This window comes from Paramormyrops kingsleyae, chromosome 19 (assembly GCF_048594095.1).
Source record: "Paramormyrops kingsleyae isolate MSU_618 chromosome 19, PKINGS_0.4, whole genome shotgun sequence".
NCBI lineage: Eukaryota > Metazoa > Chordata > Actinopteri > Osteoglossiformes > Mormyridae > Paramormyrops > Paramormyrops kingsleyae.
Window position 1 is genome coordinate 3,952,159 of NC_132815.1, and position 20,662 is coordinate 3,972,820.

At 45.8% G+C, this 20,662-nt stretch overlaps 1 protein-coding gene across 7 annotated transcripts in view; it reads left to right on the top strand.

Annotated features, from left to right (window-relative positions):
- LOC111842979 (heparan sulfate glucosamine 3-O-sulfotransferase 5) overlaps positions 1-20,662 on the top strand; it is a 47,369-nt gene extending 26,707 nt beyond the window's left edge. For 5 of the 7 annotated variants that reach the window (XM_072702958.1, XM_023810163.2, XM_023810162.2 and 2 more), the window contains 2 exons: positions 17,544-17,685; positions 18,124-20,662. In XM_072702958.1, coding sequence (XP_072559059.1) covers positions 17,579-17,685; positions 18,124-19,054 — 1,038 coding nt within the window. In that variant the 5' untranslated portion in view covers positions 17,544-17,578 and the 3' untranslated portion in view covers positions 19,055-20,662. Of the gene's footprint in view, positions 1-767; positions 930-14,461; positions 14,566-17,543; positions 17,686-18,123 lie in introns of those variants that run through there. The other 2 variants (XM_072702959.1, XM_023810165.2) reach the window with 2 other exon arrangements.

Here is a 20,662-nt window from a genome sequence, read left to right on the forward strand (position 1 = left end):
AGGAGACAGAATTTCCCGAAGGAATCTTATCCAACGCAAGCCTGCCGATGATTTGTCTGAGCCAAAAGGGGGGGGGCTTTTTCTCTGTGGCTTCCATCAGGGGCTGGACAGCTTCTGAGTTCCCACCGTAAGGGTGGGAGTCGCCGTGGGAGTCTCCGGCGAGTTCTGTCGCGGCGTCACGGCCTGCTCCGGTTCTCAGCCACCAGCCCGTCTTTAGCTGCCTTTCAGGTGGCTGGAATTTTAAATTCGCGGAGCCGCCATTTATTATATTCGTCCTGCCATCCTGTGTAATGTGTGTGTGTGGGGAGGGGGGGGGGGGGCTTGCCTGTTTTGCTCATCACTCAGGAAAGCAGTGGGATTTATTTTAGCACTGCACTCATTTCACAGCAGCAATAAAACTCGAAAAAAATAAATGTTGGTTCAAATGACATGATCCTCAGTGGTAATCTTAAAGGTGATTGGTCAAATTGAGTGTAAAATCAAGTTCAATAATTATATAACAAAAGCAGCAGTTTTGTTTTGAATGTTTGCCCCCCCCCCCCCCCCCCCCCATAACAGATTGTATGTAATCATATTCACGTGACAACATAATTCATGCCTTTTGAATAATTTGCATGAGCCAATCATCGAAGAGCAGCTGAAAGGCGATAGGGTAATGATGTCTCTGTCGTTCCTGCTCTGCCATGGGCCACCTGCTACTGCAGAATTAATTGGGAGGGAGTGCGAGCGAAGCGTCTCTAATTTCCTCACCTGTGTGGAGACGGCCGTGTCTCTGAGGGGCTCCCTAGCAGGTGACAGACGAAAGTCCCCGCACGGAGAGAGAGGGAGAGAAAGGGCACTGCATCGCTTGCTGACCCCCGTCAAAGCCCGGGCAGCTGGCGGGTACCAGCCTTTGGGGGCCGTGATATTTTATCCCGACGCGATCACAGGTATCACCAAGGCGGGGGATTTATGGAGCGCCACGACTCCATTTTAGCTTGCCGGGCAGAACTCTGCTACGCTCTAATGAGGCAGGAGACAAGGCGGAATCAATAGCGGGTCCCTGCGTGTGCAATAACAGCAGAGGGGACGCCGGCTCCCAGTAATTAAATGTGTTTCGCATTGTATTGAGGGATTTTGTTATAAATAGGCAGAAAAGCCCCAGCAGTTATACATCAGATATGACCTGGATAAAGGTTACATTGCTGTAGCAAAAATCGCTCTGGTTCGGCTACTGAAGTGGAGAACGTTACGGTTAGGATTCATATTATTCCCAGTTTTTTTTCCCATTTCATTATTATCATTTGTTTTTATCTCCCACCAGCGACCGCCTTCCACTAACTGCAATTTTGGTTTGTAGCAGAAATAATCCCCTTTTCATGTTAATGCCTCCCTGCTGCATTGTGGGTAGTTGGAAGTGGTATGTAAATGTCAGCTAAACACCCGGAATAAGAAGCTGGAAAAAAATAAGAACTGCTGCTCTTACTCAATTATTGATACCTAAGAGTTACTGTGGGATTAACAGACAGTCTCAACTAATTCAAAGGTCATTCTTATGGGAAAAGGGAAAAAAATATGTTTTTTTCCCTTTAGAACTCTAATTTACAAGAACTTTCTAATACAAATTGTCACCAGGTAATTATCACAGAATTTTTTTCCATGACAAACAAACTTGTTGAATTGTACCCCTGACAAGCTGAACCATTTTCAGTGACACTCTTGAGTTGTATATAATTGCTAATATATTCCCAAAACAACATTTGACTGGCTGCTGGTGTTTCTACTGCATTAATAATTCCATCTGTATTTTTTTTTTTTAATTAGGGGAGGTATCAGCTATCACAGAGCGGCCAGAGAACCCACCTCTCAGGCTCATATTGCTTTGTAGTGCAGCCTCGGGCCCCTGGCTGAATCCCACATGCTAGACCATAATTGAGGTTTATATTAGAAGACAGGAGTAATGTGTAAGTTATGTGAGGTGAGGTCATGCGGGGGGGGGGGGGCTCCAGTAACCTCGCCCGCCCTCCCTGGATACACGATTTACCAAGATTGCGACGATGGGCTGAAGCAAAACAGCTACATACTGCAGGCCCCTTTAACTAGGGGGGGGGGGGGGGGGGCATTAAAAGAGCTTTGATGAGTTTCTGAGGCCACAGCGGAAAAGGAAACAAGCTAAACAAGTCTTTATTAAGCTGAGTGATTCGCAGGGCTTTTTATTTGCTCGGCAGGTACAGGAACGGTGCCATTTCGAAATACTGAGCCTTTCAGTTCACACCAGACAGGTTCATGCCTTTTCTGCTGAAGAAAGCCTTTGTGATATATAGGTATATATGAAAACCCTCTCTTAAGGGCATGATGGTCCTGTCCCCGCAATGACGCGCGCCTGAAAATTCTTAACCAGCACTGCTGAAATCTGGGCCAAAGCATTTTGCGTTGGAGCACCTTCCAGCTGCACAGAGCAGTGCCCTGAATTGCTTATTCCTTGCAGTTTACTCTGGACCTTCGTTCGAACAGTAAAACTCAAAGAGAAGGAGGGATGTCTGGAATAGACCTTCGCTCTGTGCTCACAGCACTTTTGGCGGCTTGTGTCGTTTTAGGTCATTGAAAACTGCCATCTAAAAGCCCATCAGATAGGACAGCAGGCTGATGTTAACGGCATTAAACTACGATGCCAAAGGACGCGAAATTCAATTTGTCTGGGTGATAAAATGTATTTATTGTCTTTAGATGTGTGGATGTTCATGTCAGATCTTATCAAACTTTAATCTGTAGAGATAATAGTAATATTTAAAAATAATTGCCAATTTTTTTTTTACCTATGGCAGGTGAAAGATTAGTTTAATTGGTACTCCTGTGTTATTCAAATGATTGGGTTGGATTTTGAAGTTCCTGGCGTCTGATGTGTTTCTGTTAAATTGCCTCCATTCAGCTGCACAAGCTGTGAAGTGCGGTCTCCTTCCATTTTAGGTTCTGATAAGCTGCGCTCGGCTGTCGAGCCTCGTAGATTGGCCTGACGGAAGGTGTGAGACGGAAGCATAACGTTAACATTACGGGTATTTTGGTGCCCTTACTGTTCAGCAATGCTCTGTGTTATCTGTCCTGTATGCCAAAGAACACAGATGACGCAGTATTTGAAAACCGAAACTACTTCATTATAGTAAAACCTAAGAATCTATATGAATAATTTAAGTTTGTAAACATCGTTACTTTAACGTTATCAGCTAGCTCACAGTTCAGTAAACACATTGCCCTACAGAGGAATCGCCCCATGTGGTCGTGACAACTACATCTTGTTGAGGAAAAAAAAATTAATAAACTTTCTGAAGTTGTAAGCAAGGGGACCCCAGTGCACCTGACTGATCTGGCTCTGAGCCGGCGCCCTTTGGTTCACGGGCAGTAAAGCCTGTCCTCAGGCTGCGCTGGGCCAGTGCACAGCCTAGCGGGCACGTACCCGATGCGCCGGCGTGCAGTGGCAGAGCGCGGGATCCATTATTCATGCGCCACCGGTCTCTGCAGCCCTCGCTTTCTCCTAACAAGGCTTCGCCGTTCCATCTGTCTCTGCTACGCTGGCAGGACCTCCTCCCCGAGAAATCGCTGGGTTTTGCCTTGCTAATGTAGCCTTATAAATAATTGATGGTAATAAGTGGCGTGTTGTGTTTTATTGCCGCCTCCTCACGGGGCTCTCCAGCATTCCACAAATGCCAAATATGCCCGAGATGGACGGAGTGCATGCATAATAGGGGTCCTGTATCCCTCCGACATTAGCGGCACTCCCAAACGACCCCCAGCGCAGCCCGTGTATCAACGCAAACTGAAGCCGTGGCTTTTCAGCTTAACGTTGGTGCGGATTCAAGTAAAACAAGAAAATATCATCTTAAAGATTACGGGGAAAAAAATAATTAAAGTGTGTTTCCTGCCTTTTAAAGTTTCAGTAATATGATAATTAGAATTAGTGTAAAGATTAAGGAAGTGGGGGGGGCAAGCCACCACTTCTCTGTGGGACCCTCCACTTGAGCAAGTGCCAGCTGATTATCCTAGCCTGACACCAGAAAAATTATGTTTTATTTTAGCTCTGCATATACTACATCCATCTCTTCACTGTGAAGTAAATGGGATTTAGACACAGTTTTCTGGCTTTTGTAAAAGTACTCCCCCACTGTGATTGATTATTATCAAGAGTTTCTCTGGGCTCTATGGTTAAAGGGTAAAGGACAGTCACAGGGATGCGCGTTCTTGGCTCTGAAAAAAATGGAGCCGTAGGTGCAGCTAGAAGCTGATGAATCAGGCTGCGGAACATCTCAGGCTGTGTCCCTGCAGCCCTTTTCACACGCAGGATAGCGGCCTCTTTAATCATAGGCAATAAGATGAATCGGCTGGACTCGAACGGCGGCAAAAGGTGCAGTACAGAAGCGCTAACCTCCGCTAATGCTAGCGGAGATTGCTCGTTAATGATAGCACTGCGCCGACACAAATAACGTAAATATTAGCCATTCCTACAATAATAATCTGCCACCAGAGCCATTAAAGGTCAGCGGCATCGGGCACGTTTAAATTATGAAAAAACAAGAAAGAAACAAGTGAAGAGGAGTATTTCCGCTGTAGCCTTTAAGATATACTGCTGGAGCTGGCGACCAGCTAAGGGATGCACATTTAAAGGTCGGAGTCACAGTAATGGAGTAACGTGGCTGGTCGGTTGATTAATCCACTTATGATTTGTTTGAAACTCGCTTTATGGCCTCTGATAGCACAGTTTATTAGCACTAATGCAGCGCGTCCCACGTTATTCCTGCGATGCACGCCTGTCTTTCAAACCATGCATAAGCGAACATGTTTTTTCCAACCCCACCATGACCTTCAGCCAAGGAGAAAATGGACAAATGGACGGAGAGATGGATGCCAGGCCTTGGCCGCCTTTTTATTTGCGTGTCGCGGGTGTTATTCAGATCTGCTGGGTGTGCGTCGTGACAGGCTGCAGTACGCCTCATGGCGAGCAAAGCGGTCATCTGCGATTTCACCAACACAATACCATTCCATTAGGAACAGTGATCATTCCAATATAGGTTTTATTTTCCTTTTTAATACAGTTTCCTTACTTAAACCCAAGGCAGAAAAGTGCCATTTGCATGAGAGATATGATGAAGCATGTGTTATGGTGCCGGTAATTTCAGATTTGTCTCCTCCCCAACAGAAATATGCAAAGGAGGAACCTGAAAACCTCCAACAGTATATAATTAATATTTAATTTTTGAAGATAGGGAATGCTGCAGGAGACACAAAATAATGTCCCTTGTATGCATGCTTGGTGCAGTTGCTGTCCTCAGTAATTCTGTTCTCTGCCATCCTTTTACCAAGAATCCTGGTGTTCCACAGTTCTGCTGACTTTTTTTTAGTATGTCTGGGGATTTGCTAGTATGTCTGTCAAAGTTACCGGTTCTTTCGTCTGACATCACACCCGTGCACCTGCGCATCTTCGTCAGCCTTGTGTGCAGCCGTACGCACATGAGTACAACTTTTAAACAACCTTTATACGTTTATGCTCGACCTGCTGAACATTTGGCTGATGCCTGCATCCAGAAAACCGCTTGCGTTGCCCTTGAGGTAAAGCGGCGTGACGGTTTGTCGCTGGGTGAAATGAGACGATAAATGCCTGCGGCCACTGGAGGTGACCGGCGCTGACTTTCGGCTTCTGTACTGCGATTGGCTGATCAGTCCGCGCCCGAGCGGGCTCTGTTTGGAAACGTGGGGACACGGCTGCTTTGGAGCAATCTGCTTCCAGTCCATTTAAAATGTGCCAAAGCATAAACAGCCAGGGTGAGCCGGCTTCCCCCCTCCACCACACGCTCGGGGGGGGGGGGGGGGGCTCATCTCTCGCGGGATGGGGGGGCAAACCACAAATGATAGCTATACTAATCGGCGGATCATGCGACAGAATGGCTGTGACATGTTAGCCATCATCACGATCAATCATTTTGCTGACTGGATGCAATGCCATTATTTTGTGGAGAGTGAATTCTGGTTACCGGGGGTATTGGAAGGCTGGACGGCTGGAAGTCAAGATGCATCCCTGTAAATGATACTCGCGAGTCTTCTGGAAAGCAAACCGCGGAAGTGTTGGCCGTGTTAGCCAAGGCTAATTGGTAGCATAGCTTGTTTTTATTTATAGATGTAGCACTGGATTTTATGTTATCATTCACATTACATTAACTTTTTCGGTATAGCCTGTAATATTTTTGTCTTTAGAATCTTTTTCCCAGCTGAGTAGCCAAGGTGTGTGCATGTGATGCAGCTCGATGGCAGCAGAAGTGCAGTAATGCCTGCGAAGACGTTTCCTTATTGCGTGCTTTTAGGGAGGGAGCATTGACTGACCTCGTCGTCAGTCGTTTGAATGCGCCCACAGAATCGCCATCGTCTAATGAAGTCACATAGCAGGAGGCAGAAGGTTTAACAGTTTGTATATGCAAATTCACTTAATGTGCAAATAAGCGTGGGCGTTCTGACTTCCAGGCGGCAAAATGTGGACGCAGATCAGACAAATTAGTACATAATGAGATCTATTATAAACGGCAACAATGGGACGAGGCAGTCTGTTGTGCGATTCTTTCGGAGAAGCATGGAATCTACAGCCGTCCACTAGAAGTCATTGGGGAAGAAAACGAGGAACCAATTACCTTATTAAAATGTATAATATGGTATAAGTATAGTTGTTTATTATAGGTATTTGTACTTTCTTTGCTTTTTTAGTTATCTGAAATATATATACAAAAATGCTTATTATACTTCATCTAATTGTATCTTATATACCTTTACTTTAATACTATAAATTCAGCTTTCAAAAACCAATGGAAGGTTTTGTGTGTATAAAGAGCAAGGAAATTAGGAAGTTTTACCACCTGGTGATATTACATGGGGAAAGTTAGGCTTGGGTGGGGTCTGATTTTCTTACACTTCCGCCCCCAACCCCCCCCCCCCCCCCCCATTAATTGCACCAAACGGCTAATTGCACTGTAATGCCACCAAAAAGGCCAGGTATTACCGTGCATAATGCTAACAAATCCAGGCAAAATCACTGACTGAGTCCTGGCATTGCCGAGGATGGAGTGTAAATTCAATTCAATTCAATTCAATTTTATTTATATAGCGCATTATCACAACATTACATTGTCTCAATGCGCTTTACATTTCTGCCTCGTAAGGACCCCCCATTGAGTAAGCCAATGGCAACGGTGGCAAGGAAAAACTCCCTAAGAGGAAGAAACCTTGGGAGGAACCAGACCCAAAGGGGGAGCCCATCCTCCAGGGGCCGGCAGATGAGTCAAACAAACAAGATGAAATGACTAAGCTAATACAGACAAGATGATATGACTAAGCTAATACAGGGGTTGAAATATATGTCTCAATGCAGCGGCCGACCGGTGCAGGCACGTGGTGCTTGATGCACGATGGCAAGATTAATAGACACACAGCCGCAGGATGGATGGCGAGGCATCGTGTTGAGCCAAGGGCAGGCAGGTTGGAGGGTAGTTGCCGGAGGTTGAGGTAGTTGTCTTGCAGGCCGCAGAGGCATAAACTCTTCAACGACATTGTGCTCCATGGAGCACACCCCAGAAGGGGTGAGGGAGGAAGTAAGAATAATTGTGTATTAGCCAGAGTTGAGGAAATCAGAGGCAGTGCAAGCAAAATGATCGAGTGCAATATTCATCTAGGCTCCGGCAGCTTTGGTAAATGACAATGGAGGTTCGGCCAGGCTTGACATGCACTCAGGCTAGCAGCGATGCTTGTGGGCTCACAGTCCACACTCCATCTCCTTATGCCATCTGAACACGACCTGATCTTGCGGGGACCTGCGGCTCTGGCTTGCAGTTTGCCTGCAGTCTTCTAGGGCAACAGAATTGTGCCCCACCAACAGTTTCCTTGGAGGCAGAGATGAAAATTTACCCACCACCCTGGATCCTATCTCTGACAGGCAGAATGTGACCCCCCCCAACCACAGGATACCACAGCAGACTTCTTTGTGGACGAGGAGGGGGGGGGGGGGGTAGCTAAGAATTTACACTCCTGTGCTCATTGGCTCATACAAGGTGACCACAACTTTAGCCTCAGGACCCATGTGATTGGACTCTCATCAGCAGCAACATGCTGTCATTGTCGTCCTGCTCCATTACATTCAAAATGCAAAGATTTCATTAAAGGAACTCTCCTTTAATAGTGCACCAGAGTAATTTAAGTCTTTGTATGTGATCATTGTCTTGTCTTAACTGTGTTTGTATCTACTGCGTGTGTGTCTGTCTGTGTGTGTGTGTGTCTGTGTGTGTCTGTCTGTGTGTGTGTGTGTGTGTGTCTGTGTGTGTGTGTGTGTGTGTCTGTGTGTGTCTGTCTGTGTGTGTGTGTCTGTGTGTGTCTGTCTGTGTGTGTGTGTGTGTGTGTGTGTCTGTGTGTGTCTGTCTGTGTGTGTGTGTCTGTGTGTCTGTGTGTGTGTGTGTGTGTGTGTGTGTATAATATATATATATATATGCTAGCCACTGACACCAGAGATGATCTTGCATCTGTGAACATTCTTGGCTGAATGAAGCTGATTCTGACTCTGTCATGACGAAACCTTTTGGTCCTGCTTGAGATGCCCAGCCACTGCTGCTGTTGTTCCACCCAAGAAGCCCCGGAATGCCATGAATCCTATTCACTGCTGTAGGTAATATCAGCCCCTTAGGGTTAAAGGCCAATTCAATTCAATAAGCTGTGTGGGCCAGCATTTGTGACCAGAACATTTGTCTTGCGTTGCAGCTGAGCACTGCTTTCGGTCGATGTAAGGCACTGTCGTAAAGAATTACACAGTGATAGTGACGTGTCTGCCCACAGTCGCTTTGTCCCTGCTGATGCCGGATTAGCATGCCTGCCATGTGGCTTTTATCCCACGCACTGTGTTTCAGTGAGAGCCTCTTCCTAAGAATAACACCCCCCATGCGTCGTTCAGCATGTCGTGGGACTGGGGGAGGGGGTGGGGGGGGCAGGAAGTGGTGCAGGGAGGCACTGACCCTCGCCGCTGTGATCTTGCTGTGGTCCCAGGTGGGCTCTGCGTGACACTGATTCCTATCGCTTACAGATTAGTCAGCTTTAACCTCCCGGAAGCTGCCCCCCCCCGCCTCACCCCCGGCGCCCCAAAGGACTGCGCAAGTCAGGCTTTTAAGAGACGCGGTCTGTTTCATGCCTTTTTTTTTGTTGTTGTATCACTCTGCTGTTACTGCTTCGCCGTCCCTGGTTGTGTCCTAGCAAGCATTTCATTGTGGGAGCTGAGGGAAGGCCTGCATTCAGTCTTAAACGCGGCTATTATCTGTCTGATTGATTTCTCCTTGTGCACCAGCTACTGAGATTTCACTGTTGTCTTAAAAAAAAAAAGAGAGAACGAAGGGAAAAGGTTGATGCCGAGGGCTTGTCGGCCGTATTTTTAAGGCCACGGTCGCGGGGAAGTTGTACTGCTGAACTGCAGAAGAGGGTGGTTTTGGGAATTCACTGACTTTGACAAATATTTAAATGACACAGGTGAACATGATTTCTTATACACTAAGGGTTCCCGGTTGTCGTGTCATGCACTGTTTTTAACAAATGTACACACATACGTTTGCATTTCTGTCTTCATGGAGACCTGCTGTAATGAGATTGCCGATCCCAAACCCACCGTCAGCGAAACTGGAAACTGGAAACCGAAAATCAATAGCAAACAAAAAGTTTTGGCCCTTTACCTTCATGTGATAGCGGGTGAAGCAGGCCTTCGCTTTGTAGGTTTTCCTTCTCAGTATTTGTTATTTGGAGTTGCTGCTTCACTGTGTGGGTGTGTGTGTTTGTACACACGTGTATTTGGGTACGTGGGAGATGGGACAATTTCAGCACTACGGCAGCCACAGCACAAGCCTGAATCCCTTGTTCCCGGCCAGGGGGGGGAGGGCATTCCCTGTCAAAGGGCCGCATTGCCTTGAGTAATGCGCTGGGGGAGGGGCAGACACATGCTGAAATGTGCAGACAAAAACCTGTATGTATGAAGTATGCGGCCGATAATATACAGCTACATACAGCACTGAGACAACATTTGACAAATGGCACAAGGCTGGAGACACCACAGACAGGATGCTGGTCCAAAACTGGACTTACACTCATGATCTCTGGGCAATTTAGAGGCACCTATTCACTTGAAGTGCATAGAGAAACAGAGAACCTGGAATACAAAGCCATGCAGACACAGGCCGAAAGCAGGACCCAAACCGTAGCCGTGTAGGTGTGAGGTAATGGTGTCGGCCAATCAGCTGCAGCACTGCATCTCCGGTCCCTCCTATGACAAATACCCACAATTCCACAGAGAAGCACCTGAGAAGTCTGCAAGTGGACCGAATGCGCCACACTCTGCAGTTAAGTGTCTGTCGCGGCAGTAATTGGGTCCTTCAGGAGAACAGTGCACTTTAGAAAGCTCTTGTGATCTCTTACCAGACTTTCAACTTGCATAACTACCCAGCACTGTAGGATTATATATATTTAATTTTCATCCATGTGGTGAAGGTAATTATAATTATCGCTCATTTTACTCAGCTGGAGTTTTTCTTCTTTTTTTTTTTGAGTTTTGCCTATTTTTAGGATTCTATACCTTCTTCTGAGGTACGTCAGGAAGTTCCTCCAAGGACCACAACCAGAAATCTTAAGGTTAGGGTTAGTTCCTGTTGCGTCGTAATATGCGCTGCAATCTGACCTCGTTTCTATGATGTATGCAGAGTTTGCCATGATCTGAGTCCAGTATGTCCTAACTTGTTAACGTTGGACCGCTTTGCTCTCTCAGCCGTCGGCTTCAACTCAACGTTCACTCAACGTCACGTCACAGTGAGGAGAGAGTGTTTTTGTCTGAGTTCAGTGATGGATCGCTGCTGACTTCGCTGTGCGTGTTCAGCCGCGTCGGCTCTATACTGTGGCCACAAAAATGGACTTTCAGTAGCAGGTTTACCTCAGTCTGCGGCATCGTTTAGAACAGAAGGCTAGACGGTCACTGTCTGCCGGGGACAGTCGACTGCTGTGTCTACAGCAAAAGTGACCGACTGAGTGTTTGTGGCAGATGTGGAGAAGCTGAGTTCTGGCAGAGCTTTGCATTTACCCACCACCAGTACATTAGCTGAACTAGTGCCTAAACTTAGTATCTCAGTATTCTGCACTCCATGTGATGCGATAGAAAGCTGATGTTTTCTATGCCTTGTTTGCCTTTATAAGCATCATATGTTGTGATTGTCTGTTTGGAGTTTACATCGTTTCTCTTTGGAGTTTTCCTATATCGCCGCGGTACGAAATGTGATGTAAAAAGGCTCCTCTGAAGTGTCCTTGGCGTGTGTGTGTGTGATTCCCCTGTGGTAGGCAGTCTCTGGGTTAGTAATTACTGCATATGAATATGTGTTTCCTAAATGGCGACATCATGCAAATGATCCCTAAGATCTAGAACAGTGGTCTCCAACTCCGGTCCTGGAGAGCTACTATCCAGTAGGTTTTCTGCCCCACTTGGCTTCTGATGAGCCACACCTGCTCCTGGTATTTACCTGAGAACAGCTGTGGTTCATCAGAAGCCAGGTAGGATAGAAAACCTACTGGACGGTAGCTCTCCAGGACCGGATTTGGAGACCCCTGATCTAGGATGACCATTTACAGCGACTCCTCCCTGTCCAAATCAATTCTGTGAAATGGAGTCTGTCCTATACTCAGGTGTTTAAATGTATTGGCTGGGGGGGGGGGATCACTGAGGCTGTCCTTAGACCCCTAACCCACTTACTGTGCACCATTAGTTGTGTGCATGTGTGCCTTCTAACAGGAACCTAGAAGCGCACATGAGAACAGCCGTCTGAAAGGAGAGGAGGGAGGTAACACCTGACCGCTTGTGCTCCAGCTTTTCACAGAATCACACCGAACGGAAGAAGCTAGACTCAGCTCTCCGTTCGCTTCACTCGTACCTCGTAACCTCCCCGGAGCGTTTAGCACAGCACCTGGCAAAGACATTACATTTGAAACGATTAGTAGCAGCAGAGAAACCCAAGGCCCAAAACCGACTGCCATTATGAAATTTGGAAAGGTCCGAAAACATGTGAGGCAGACATTTGACCCGGCGGGTGGGGGAGCGGGGGAGGGCGAGATGCCCTGACTGTCAGCACACAGACGAGACGGTGCCAGAGCGGCGTCTGGGACAAAGGCTCAGTGGCTCTAGTGATAAATAATGTAGGTGCAATATCACCGAATGGAGGCAGTCACCGGGCAGGGGGAGGGCATGGAAGCTTAGTGGGGGCTGGAAGGGGAGCGCGTCATCATTCCCTGCTGCATAAGTGTAGATCAATAATAATAACAATAATAAACTGCACAGTAATGTATTATTCATGGGCGTCTCTTCTGTACTCTTTCATTCTTCATATTGCCCACGACCGCCATGATCAAGGCTACGCAGAAGCATGCGGTCCGTTTACAATCCCTTAGAAATATAAGCGATTAAGAAACTACAAATATCGGGTTGTACGTCAATAAGAAGATGGGAATTTGCCCATCTGAACTCATCGTAGAGATTTTCTTCAGTCCACTGATGCATCATGACCTCCCTCTTCACTGTTGTGACTGAGTATTGATCCCACCGGAGTTATCCTGCTTCTCAAGACTGAATGCAAACATGTGGTTTAGTTTTTACAGGAAAAAAAGCAAAGTTCAATACTGCAGATGATCAAACAAGTTTATAATGAACTTGAGAGGGAACCCTAGTGGAGGCTTTGCCAGATTTAGTGTCCGGACTCTGCTAAGATAAATGAACGGACAGTCAGCATTTTTCATTGAAGCAGTGCTTTGAGGGTTGTGGGCTTTGAACATAAGTGGAGGTACAGATGCATCCAGCAGCACCGATTTCCTCACAGACTATAGATTTTCCTGGGCTCCGATGTCAGATGATGACAGATGACGGGTCGCCCATGTCGCTGTTACTGTCTGAAGCACACAGATGTGACTGTGTCCTCTAAGGGACGCCACAGAAAGCAGCCTGTCTGCGATCTGGCTCTGACGGATCGTGTGCGTGTGTGTGTGTGTGTGTGTGTGTGGGGGGGGGGGGGGGTCATGCTAAGCTAACAGTCTATGCTCAGGGGCTTGATGACTTTTCCCCAGAGACCCCAGTGCATCATCTATTTTCACAGAGATCGCAGTGTGGGCCACCATGAATTTGTCTAGCACCAGGTTAATAAGTTGCACACAACCTGCCCTTGATTCTTGATTACTGTACGCATTTTATTCCGCTTCACTGTAGAGGGAAGCACACACGCCAGGTACAGGACGGCAGCAGCAGCATGTCCACACAGTTTACTCCTGTGCTTACATGCATCATCGTGGAGCAGAAGAACACGACCGATGCATTTCTTATCGAAGCAGTGCTTCGACACCTTCGGGTACCAGTTTCCTGCAGCATTGCAGCCCCTATTATTCTGGATGGATGCAAATCTGCAGCGCAGTGGAAAAGGCATGCATCAAACTCTGCTGGGCTGTACATACTGATACTTTATTGATGTCACATTAAGATTAGTCAATCTGCATTTGTTCTATCACCACCAAATAGCTAATTGAGAACAACAGCGCTATGGTTGGTGAGAGATGGCCCTTTCATTAGTACCCTCCGGATAAGCTTGATAAATAGAGATCGACCCTGCATGCTCTTGCGCTAGGGTCTGCTGGTATGATACAACAATCACAGATCATTCAGTTTCTCATCTGTCAGCCGTCGAACGAAAGACAGGGTATGACAGTAACCCTTCCACTGGAAAGCAGACATATTTAAATTAGATGTGAAACAGGAAAAGCCAATAGAGAATTCTGACTTTCATTAGTGAGTCTGTTACCTGGGGTAAGAGCACAAAAGAATGTGTCCGCTAACTTTCACGGGAATGGGTGTGTGCACTGCAGTTTTTGTGTTTATCTTAATTTGCACATGAGGAGTCAACAAAAACCAACAGGCAAATGAAACCTAATGTAGACACTCTGAAGGTGTCTACGGTGTATACTGTCGCCTGAATGTGGTTTTTATTCCGTTTAGGTGCTGTGTAGACTCAGCTTTTTGATGAAAATGAAAAGCAGTGTCATTCCCCTGCTTTCAGGAGCGTCCGCATTCAGGGGTTCAGCAGATGACATGCGTTTGTTCGAGCCAAACGGAAAGGTCTAAGAATAAGACTGTATTCTGGCGTTTTCCTCTTTTTTTTAGACCATGATGTATATAAGCAGGTGATGTCAACTCATGAAACTATGGAAAAAACTAGAATGTTAAAGAATGGAGCGGTTTCCTGTGACCACTGGCACAGGTGACGTTAGTGAATGCAAGCATATTTCTATACATAAGGACACCTGTCTGTACTCCAATATGTCCAATTCCTAACTTCCTATACATTTCAACTCCCACAGAAAATACGGCCAGAGGTTTGGTTAACAACATGAAATACTGCAGGTCAGGTCAGGTCAGGTTGGGCGTCAGCAATGAGGATCCTGTGAGCCGGATCACCCTCAGGGAAACGCATCACATGGCCGTAGCGCCGTAACTGACGCTCCCTCACAATGCAGGTAATGTGCCTCATTCGGGACTCCTCTATCAACGCTCATTCGACACAAAGTCAAACCAGCCGTACCCAAGGATTCTCCGAAGAGACACAGTACCGGAGTCCAGTCTTCATCTCAGCTCACTGGATAGTGTCCATGTCACGCACAGTAGAGAAATTTTGCATTAATCCTATAAAAGGGATTTTTATTAAAGATTCTTGTTTAATCCTCAGAACATTGATAAACGTTTAAATACTTTTAAAATATTTTGCGTAGTGTTTATAAGCACTATCTGCTTATGCAGCACAGGACCCTCCGCAGACTGTATGCTGATTTTGAATAAGGTGCATTTCTCAGCGGCTGCTTCTCAGAAGAGCTGTTTGCGCAGTAACTCGTGTTATTAAAACTAAAGAAACGGAGACGCCTGCTCGCCGCATTACTGCCCAAGCAGCGTCTGTTCCCAAAGGGCAAACCATGTAATTGTTTCACAGCGATAAGCCGACTTAAAATTACCAAGTGGTGATGTTACCTCCATTTTGTGCTTAACATTACCACAGTAAAAAACATAATTTGGAAAAGAAAACGCACTGAATATATATAATTTTAAAAAGGAATGTACTGGATTACTGCGTTTCCTAGTTGTCGATGTCAATCCATCTGCAAAATGTAATAATCCTAAACACTTGGCAGTCTTTTTGGAGCCTCTCAAAGATCCTGCACAGGTTTGACCTAAAAGTGGCGTTAAAGCCGGGGTTCCGGCCGCATGCTCGCTGCCTGCGCAGCGCCGCAGTTTGGCGGATTTCTTCAGGAACCGCTGGAGCCGGTGGTCTGCACCCCCATTATATTCGACGTCGGATTAGCCAGGAACACGCTGCACCGGCCACGACGGTAGCCATCTGCCGGCGTTTCAGGACGATTTATCTGAGGGAGCGAAGGACGGCTGCGTTGCTGTAGCCGATTATTGCCGCTAGTGCAGCGGCCGGCCAGGCGCTTAAGCTCGGACACACAGCCCGGCTCTCTGCCGCCCACACGTGTGCAACGATACTTCATTTTGTTTTTCGCCTTCGGCGGATTATGGTAACAGTGCAGCACCGGGCAGGGTCACGATGAATCGGAGGGGAGTAAAGGCGGGGGAGTCACGCCGATCTGTGGTACTATTTGTCAGGGCTTTCGTTATAAGACGCGTTCCGCTTCCCGCCTGTCTCCTCCCCAGCCAATATGTTTGACTGGTTTATAACCGCGACGAAGAGCAGTGGCAATTCCACCTCAGCGAGGAATTGAACAAATCAGTGTTTGACGCCCCCCCAGGAAAAATGAAAATACAAAGCAGCGTAATAACAATACTTCCCATTTCATTCAGACGCTGCGCTGCTACACGGAGCAGTAACACACTGCCCCCTTCTGGCCAGATACATGGTGCACTAGAGTCGTTTACAAATAAGACCTTTATTTCATGTTTGGTCGTCCCTTGTATTGCGAGAAACATAGTTGTTGTTTATCAGTGTGCGTACTTGACCATTCTTGTGTTCTCACGTATCTATTATACATCATCTTCCATACTCAAGAACAGATATACAGAGAACAGTATAAATCCCCGGATGTTGTTTTCCCCGAGAACAATTCCATGATTCATTGCATCCCAGATTCGTTCCTGGGAGGCAAGTTGCGTTCCTGGTATCGATAAATACCCAGTAAGATTATTGTGGTAGAGGTAGAGGAGATGTTCATGGGGGACAATAGGATCAGCAATAGTGCAAATAAAGAGCAAAGCAGCAGTGTAGTAAAAGACAAGACAGTGCAAGTCAAAATACAACCCCCCCCCCCCCCCCCCCACCGGCATGCTGACATTACGGAAAACAAGATGGCTTGCTTTCATAACACCAAGTGTAAACTCTAGTGAAAGTCGAATCCAAAGTTCGTCGATAGTTGATTCTCTGCAGAGGCGCCACTAGAGATTTTGGGCCCCATGAAAGCACATCATATTGGGCCCCAAACCCAGACCAATCCAATTATGTTCCACATTTCTGGGCTCCTGTGACACCCATGCTGTCGTTGTTTATAAGCCGCGTGCCCAGCGTCATGCCTCCATGGTACTGAGCTACTATTATTATTATTATTATAATACAGTGCCTTTCTGATACTCACTGACTCTTGAAAAAAGAAACTCTTTAAAAGCGTATCCCCTTAAGCAAATTTCTTATTTGGTTAATCGAGCCGTTGTCATTTTATTGAAAATGTTCAGTAACTTCAAAGTAGTTTAATAATCTCTTGAATTAAACATAATATTTACCTCATTCATATTTATAATGGTGTGGATTATTTTCAAATTGTCATATACAGCTTCATTTGCAGCTGTCTAAATATAGGGGCAAGTAATAAAATCCTGTTTCATTTCCAAAAAACTTGCAATAACACAATCAGAGATCAGAAACCAAACCGAACAGTGTACCCTTTGATCCATTTTTTTTCAATAGGCAGCTCCTTCAGACACATTATTTTTGGAAACATGACTTCTTTTTCTGAGGACATACACATCTCCCCGCTGGGTATTAGTACCCACTGTGGAAGAAACAGGATTATTGCGTTTGATGACGCCTTTGCTTTGAAGTGACGGATCGCTACGTGCCTGCAAAACTTCCGCATTGGGTCGTCAGTAATTGCCATTGCATTACACCATCTCACACTCATTATTCCGCGCGTGAAAATCAGTCTGCCTTAAGTGCACTTCCCAGAGTAATTCCGAAGTAGGGCGTGTGTTTCTGCTCACTCATATTGACTGTAGTGCCACACCAGCAGGCCCATAAAGACTGCAGTCCTCAAAGCTTTTGGGCAATTGAAATAAATATATAAAAAACGGGAGCCGCGCCCCCTGATGTCATCACAGCGCTGTGCATCTTGCGACTTAATTACTGCTGCTGGCATGATGGAGTGTGTGTTAATAAGCATTAGGCTGTCTCTGGCCTGCCGGTGAGTCATGGTGTATGTGCTCTGCTCTCCCCCAGGCTGAGGACACCGGCCTGACGATTGATGGAGGGTCATGCTACCCGCACAGCAGGCGCTGCTCAGACAGAAGCTCCTCGTGTTGGGAAGCCTCGCCATCGGGAGTCTCCTCTACCTCGTGGCCAGAGTTGGTAGCTTGGACAGGTCTGTATCCCGTGCTGAGGGAAAAGTATCAAAAAAATATTTGACTAGTGAGATGCAATAAATGCATTAATAAATGCATTAATAAATGTATTAATAAATGCATTAATAAATGTATTAATAAATTGCATTAATAAATGTATTAATAAACGCATTAATAAATGCATTAAAAAATGCATTAAAAAATGCATTATACTGAACAGCTGCAAAGCCTTGGCTGCGAGCCCTCATGATTTCTTGTTTTGTTAGTTTCACTTTTTATGACACAGGTATCATATTTGTTAGAAATAAGTATTTGTGGGCAACATGGCACAGTTGATCAGATATACAGGTCTTTTACACAAAAATATTGCAAGGTGCTGTGCCATTTATGCCAATATTCCAGTCATTCTGAGCATATGCCCCTCCCCCCCTCTCCCCCCGTTTGCCCCAATCCCCCAGGCTGCAGCCTATCTGCTCTGTGGAAAGCAGACTGGCACCACGTCCCCTGGGGCAGATCCTGCTACGGACGCTGCAGTACAAGCGCGGCTCGGCCCACGAGCTGCACAGAGTCAACGGCACGCAAGAGCAGGTGGGACTGCAGCAGCTGGTGCAGCAGCTTCCCCACGCCATCATCATCGGCGTCCGCAAGGGGGGCACACGCGCCCTGCTGGAGATGCTCAACCTGCACCCGGCCGTGGTCAAGGCCTCCCAGGAGATCCACTTCTTCGACAACGACCGGAACTATGCGCGCGGGGTTGACTGGTACCGCCAGAAGATGCCCTTCTCCTTCCCCCAGCAGATAACCATCGAGAAGAGTCCCGCCTACTTCATCACCGAGGAGGTGCCAGAGCGCATCTTCAAGATGAACTCCTCCATCAAGCTGCTGGTGATCGTGCGGGAGCCCACCACCCGCGCCATCTCCGACTACACCCAGGTGCTGGAAGGCAAGGAAAGGAAGAACAAAACCTACCACAAGTTCGAGAAGTTGGCCATCGATGCAAACACCTGCGAGGTGAACACCAAGTACAAGGCTGTGCGGACCAGCATATACACCAAACACCTGGAGAGATGGCTCAAGTACTTCCCTGTGGAGCAGTTCCACATCGTGGACGGGGACCGCCTCATAGTGGACCCTCTGCCAGAGCTGCAGCTGGTGGAGCAGTTCCTGGACCTCCCGTCCCGCATCAGTCAGTACAACCTGTACTTCAACGCCACCAGGGGCTTCTACTGCCTGCGATTCAACGTCGTCTTCAGCAAGTGCCTGGCAGGAAGCAAGGGACGCATCCACCCCGACGTCGACCCCTCCGTGGTGGCCAAGCTGCAAAGGTTCTTCCACCCGTTCAATCAGAAGTTTTACCAGATCACCGGGAGGACATTCAGCTGGCCCTGAGGAGCTCAGCGGCTCACATGCTCTTTGTTGGAGTCGATATACTGGCATTTCCAGAACTGTCCCTTTTAAAAATTAAATGTTCAAAGCACTTTTTGATTGCAACTGAGACTGAAAGGTATCACAAGGTGACCAAATTAGGAATGGGATCAATATATATAATATGTATGTCTGTACCAAGCTGATGGATGACAGCTGATGGCTGTAATTTGTAAGCATTTATTGAAAGTGCCCATTCTTCCTATTAATTGCCTATTTAGTTTCAGACGAAATGATTCCGCTTTATAGACAATGTCTGGATCCATTACCAGTCTTGTTTTACTTTAGCGAAAGATCGTATCAGCTGAACTGGCCATACTGTTTTTTTTTTTTAAAGGTGATTGTCAGCCACAAAATATAGACCACGGCATAAAACAGTATCTCTTCATACAAAAAAAAAAGCCTCTTAAGTTTCAGCTGTTACTCTAGAATAATCAGTTTAAATGCTGTCATAAATACTTTCGTTTCTTTTGCCGGACGATGGCATGTGGACAGTTCATTGTTATATTTTATGTTGCTTTAGCATTGAGGAAAACAACTATATTTGAGCCCAATGTATAATTACAGTTTAATTTGACATCACATATTTCAGATTTTTAGATACTGTTACTGAGCATTGGCATAAAAGATAAGTTAATCATTTTTATGTTAAATTTAATGACTCCAGAGAGATGCAGTCAGGATAAATACTGTAAAACTGAATTTTAAAATGAAATACGTAGCTGTATATGTAATAAACAAGACATACAATAAGCATAGTTTTGGATACAGTTTTATCAACAAACCATATTTTAACATCTTTTAACAACTCATTTTTTAAATATTGAATTATGTGCTCAATTATAAGACATTTCCTCTTCCATCTTTATTGTATTTTTAACTGCAATACAGACTAACATCATTCCAATACAGTGGATTCTAAAAATCTTCCAAAAAGGTATGCAGAAGGCTGAACCTAGATATGTGTAATAAGGTATGTTTCTTTAACCATCGAAAAATGTTTGAAATATCCGTACAATGAATATGATTGGAAGATTTTTGTATTTCTCTTTTTCTCTAGGAGTAAGAACCAGATAAAATCCTTAATATCCTTTTCTATCTTATCTTTTGACCATATTTTACTCAGCCTTCAAATTACTATACACGGTGTACAGGATAATACAAACAGGTGGCTTTGTTTTGTTTCATAACTTGTTTTGTGGAAAAAATGGCTTTAATTAAAATATGACAACATTTAAAGTGTTATGACTTAAAACAAACCATGTTCTTTAATATTAAAGCGAGCTCCGCACTCAAAAAAGCTTGGGTGTTATCCATTAAAGACTTATAATTTTCCTACCAGATGTTTGGCAAAACACATGCATAGATGAATAATTACATCGGTGGTTATTATTTGTCATAGTCTACATAAGTGACCTAGCACTCTATGTGTGCAAGGTCACGCTGCAAGTACGTGTGTAAATGTGTTAACTTTTGTTCTGGGTGATGTATAACCTGGAACTGCAACAAAGTGGATGTTTTACAGGTTCGAAATGTTACTAGAGCTTGTCCAGAATAAACCGCACAAATGTA